General features: G+C 41.8%; 1 protein-coding gene across 1 annotated transcript in view; it reads left to right on the top strand.

Annotated features, from left to right (window-relative positions):
- Positions 1-129: 129 nt before the first annotated feature.
- The window catches only part of SPATA17 (spermatogenesis associated 17), a 174,239-nt gene continuing 169,740 nt past the window's right edge, over positions 130-4,628 (top strand). The window contains exons 1-2 of the mRNA XM_006022347.3: positions 130-242; positions 4,074-4,163. Of these exons, the coding sequence (XP_006022409.2) occupies positions 130-242; positions 4,074-4,163 (203 nt within the window). The remainder of the gene's footprint in view (positions 243-4,073; positions 4,164-4,628) is intronic.

The raw sequence follows: 4,628 nt of genomic DNA, 5'->3' as shown, positions 1-4,628 counted from the left end.
CCCCCCGCCCCGATCCGATCCCCCATGCCCCCGCGGCCCCTGCCAGGCCGCACCACGGCCTGGTAGAACGCGCAGCCCCTATTTCCCTCGCCCACCCCAATGCTGGGCGAGTGGTACGGCCCGGTTGCCATGGTGACTGCTTGTACACGAGCGGGCAGGGGCGGGGCTGGGAGCATGGCTGCCTGGGTCAGGCTGCGCGCGGGGCTGCCCACGCTGCTCCAGGAGTGTTTCCATAGCAACAGGTAACGCCCCCCCCCCAAACTGGGCCTGGCCCGTGGGGTGATGACTGCTGGGGCCCCAGCGATGCACTGACCTGGGGCTGCATTAGCATGGGGAGAACCCTGCCCTCCTGTCACTGCCCCATTCCCCCTTGGCACTGGTGACAGCCGTCCCTCTGCCAGCCCCTCCTCCCAGCACGCTGGCCAAGCAAAGCAAGAGCTACTGGCACCCCAGGACCAAAATCCAGGGACCAGGAACCTCCCGTGGCTGGGCAGGGACAGCAGCACGGAGGCTGATGGCGGCTTGCTAGTTTGGGGACCCTGTGACACTGCACCGCTTGCCCACGGGCGGCTGGATCAGGAGCAGGTTTTCAAATTCAGGACAAAAGTCTCATTTCCAGACACCCTTGGGACTGTCCTGGAACAGTCAGGAGGAGGGGTCCCTTTTTAGGTAAAAGGGGCTGGGACAGGATATGAGGTCCGTAGAGTACAGCAGTTTTCGAGCTTTCTGGACACAAGGCACTCCTCACTTAGGCTTGCCAACCCTCCAGGATTGCCCTGGAGTTTCCAGGAATTAATTATTAACAGGGGTCCTGGTTTTCTCTGATTAAAAAAAAAAAATCCCCAATTTTTGGTTTAAAAAAGTAACCTAAAATCCACATTTTTCCGTGATTAAAATGAAACATCATTAATATATATTTCAGAGAAATATTATCAGAGAAAACCAGGATCCCTGGATACCAAGAGACTGCTGAGAGTCACCCAGGAGATAAATGATAGGGCATTCATTAAAATAAATATTAAACATTGAATCTACTTTATACAGTAATCCAGCAGGTTTTTAAAATGTCATAGTAATGTGCATTTGCCTTCCTGACGTAAAGTCTACGCACCATCATCCATAACTGAGATACGCAAGCGTGTGGGCGCGTTTGCGGTCACAGGCATGTTGGCATTCCAGGACCTTTCCAAAACAGATTCAGAGTTGGCAGCCCTACCCTCATTGGACATGAGGCACCCCTCCATAACTGTTGTGAACTAAGTGGCACCCAATTTCACCAACCAATTTATATATTATCATGCTGATTTCCTTACTCAGGGTCCGGGCACTAGGAGTGGGGGATCATCCGGTCAGAGACAAGCCTGAGCCTGGCTTGTTTGCTCAGCTTATCTGCTTACCTCCTTCCATCTTGCTTATCACCTCACATCTTGCAGCACCCTTCAAATTCAATAGATCTGGTGGTACCCCACAGTGCCCAGGGACCCTGATTAGGAATCACTTGGCTAGCAGGAAAAATCCACAAGGCAGGTCTTTGAGGACCCTCTCCCAACTGTTACTGTAGCAAGTGTGCTTAGTGCATTCTTTTGCCTTAAGTGTAGTACAGTTTTGTAACTGGCTCTTTCGCTGGCAATTGCACTCACAGTAACATTCCCAGGCCAAATTCTGACCTTAGGTCTGCTTAAATGACTTCCACCTAGTCCACTAGGCAGTCAGGTTGAATGTCAGACCAATCAGTATGCCATCTTATTGAAAGATAGCTATCACTCCCTGTAATTTAAAAACCAAGCTACTGATTGTGTTTGATAGCGAAACTAGTCCCATGTTTCTGGGACTAGATAATTCCTAATTCAGCAAGTAAATGAATATTTGCATTTTTGACTGTCAGTTCATGAATTAAATGCTAACACTGAATTAGCATGCAAGCATAGTGTGTTCTACTGCCTTTAATTCTGCTGGTTCCAGTTCTTCAGCTTTGTTTATTGTCTCCCTTTGCTCGTTGTCCGAAACCCTGTCCAGTTAGGCCTCTCCTACCTCTCAGCTCTTTATGTCTTTCCCCTAACTTCCTCCCCTGGGTATTCCTTTGCCAGTTTATCTCTGAGCATTTTATATGACCCTCATCCCCCTTTCTTCAAACTTTATAAAATGCTAGCTTCCAAAAAATTAGTTATCCTGAAAGAGGCATTAACATATTCAAGAACATGCAATCTTTAATGACGATAGGATGCTAAAAAGATGTATATTTAATGCTACTGTTCATTGACAAAAGTCCTATTTCCTGAAGCCCTTGGGGTTGTCTTGGAAAATCCAGGAGGAAAGGTCCCTTTTAGGTAAGAGGGGCTGGCAGTATATTATGTCAGTGAAGGCTTGGTGTAGATTACAGTGGTTCTCAATGTTTTTAATTTGCACATGGGGGCTTAATAGATGGACCCACCTGCTTAAAATGTCATCATTTCAGAGAAGGCTAGAAAGGGCCACTAAATCATCTCGAGTGGCCTTGTACATATCACAGTAGAATCACGTGGGTTTAATGTGAGTAAGGAAGTGCATGCAGGGTTTGAACACCATAAGCAGCATAAAATACAACACCGAAAAATAAGGTTGCTAAGTAATACAACTGAAAAGTATAGTTTCAGTATACTTACCTTGCTAGTTCTGTAAATTCTACTTGAATTCTCTTTGTTAAAGCTATGCCATTGACTTTTTAAACATCTTTGGGATTGGGAGCTAAAGTTTTTGGGTTTCAGTAGAACTCAAATACTGCCTAATTTGTGCAAGAACCATAGGGCCTGATCCACAGTCCCCACAAGTCTATGGAAGCTTGTCAGTAACTTCAGTGGGCTTTAAATCAGGCTTCCTTTCAGCCCAAAGACCTTGTATTCATAACTAACAGTAAGCCACTTTAGTGACAAATAACAGCCGCTTTGTAGTTTGCTTCATACACTACTGCCTTTTTTTCAGTACACGTTTCCCATGCAACAATAAAGTTCTGTTGCAAAATGCAGTGGGTATTTGAAAAGCCAGAGCTAAGTGACATTTGATTTGTATTGGAGTTGCCAGCATGTTGTATAATTCTGCTTTTTTTTTTTCTTCCAGAATTACCTCATTTGGAAACATTTCAGTCTTTAGAACTGAAATATTTTTCAATAGTTACAGTGGATATTTTCAGTTGGTTATATGAGTACTGTGATCACCTAATATTTTCTTAGAGAATTCTAATTCTTTGCAGTATTGGTAACACATTTAGGACTTGATCCAAAGTCTAGCAAAGTGAAATTTTAATTTGATTTCACTTGGCTTTCAGTCATCAGGCTTCCTTTTCTATCACTCTTAATTCATTGTTATAATGCTGATCATAGTGAATGCATTTGGTATTCATGGCATATTTTATGCCTTGTGGATTCTGTGTGGATTTCTATTGTAATTCAGCACTAATTAATACATCATTAAGATAAAATGTTACTTGCATTTTTCACTTAAAGCATAAGAAGCCTGTAAGTTTGTGATATTTGGCATAAGTACTCAATATCTTGTGTCTAAGAACTATGTTTCTCAGGTGATGGAAAAAACATAAAATTAATAGAAGTCAGCATATGAGTTACAACTCATCTAGCCCTGCTGTCTTTCTTTTAATGTTTCATGTTTTCAAAATTAGAATTCATATGGAAAAAAACAATAATTGAAAATAGTTGTTGTTCCTTTGCACAGAATGAAAAATAGCATTTATTTGCATTCCTCTGAATTTATATTCGATTGTTTTTGGTGCTTGATTACAAAATAGTTAAAACGGAGCAGAGCTTTTGCACTGTGCAAGCAAGATTGGGGCCTTTGTGATCATGTCACTATTATCCAATAATGATGTGATACATTGTCTGACATCTTGCTTAACTGTGAGAATAAGTTAAAATTAAAAATTAAAAGGAGAACCAACAAAAGCAAAATTTTAAAAGAATAGCCCTAAAATCATCCAAGTCCTATTAAGAAGAATATATGAAGGGTTTTTTTGTGTTTTTTTGGTTGAAATTAATGTATTGGAATGTTAAATTGCTAAAAGATTATTTTAAAAATGTTTTCAGATTGGTAGGTGAATATAGAAAAACAGAACATGCTGCTGCTGTAAAAATCCAGAGCTGGTTTCGAGGATGCAGAGTCCGAGCATATATCAGGTATTTGAACATGCATCAGACCAAATCATTGTTTGCTCTATTTAGCCAGTATTTTTCAGAACTAATTAGTTTCCAAAAATGTTGTCTATTATACTTTACTTGGTGTCTCAGTCTAAAAATTACTGAAAATTTTCAAGAAAAATTATTCTAACCCTTCTCTGGCCCCATAATCACAGCAGCAAGCAAGGAGAAGCAATATGTTTTATTAGACCAACGAAATAGTAGTAAAAAAAATTCTTTCTATGCAAGCTTTGGGCCCAAACACCCTTTGTCAGGCAGAGGAGAATTCAAAGATCGTTAAAGTTCACCCAGGTAGAAAAGAAACTTCATCTTGCACAAGGGAGTTAAAGGATGGTAAGGTTCCCCTGGGTTTCAAAGTCCATTTGTGAAAAAGCTGCTCTGTAAGTATGTAAATTAGGCACAATCAAGGCTCCAGCAGGCTCTTTCCATGAAGGTGGCAGGTGG

Source organism: Alligator sinensis, unplaced genomic scaffold, assembly GCF_000455745.1.
Source record: "Alligator sinensis unplaced genomic scaffold, ASM45574v1 scaffold178_1, whole genome shotgun sequence".
Taxonomy (NCBI): domain Eukaryota; kingdom Metazoa; phylum Chordata; order Crocodylia; family Alligatoridae; genus Alligator; species Alligator sinensis.
The sequence above is the reverse complement of the archived record's forward strand: the minus strand, read 5'-3'. Positions and strand labels throughout refer to the sequence as shown.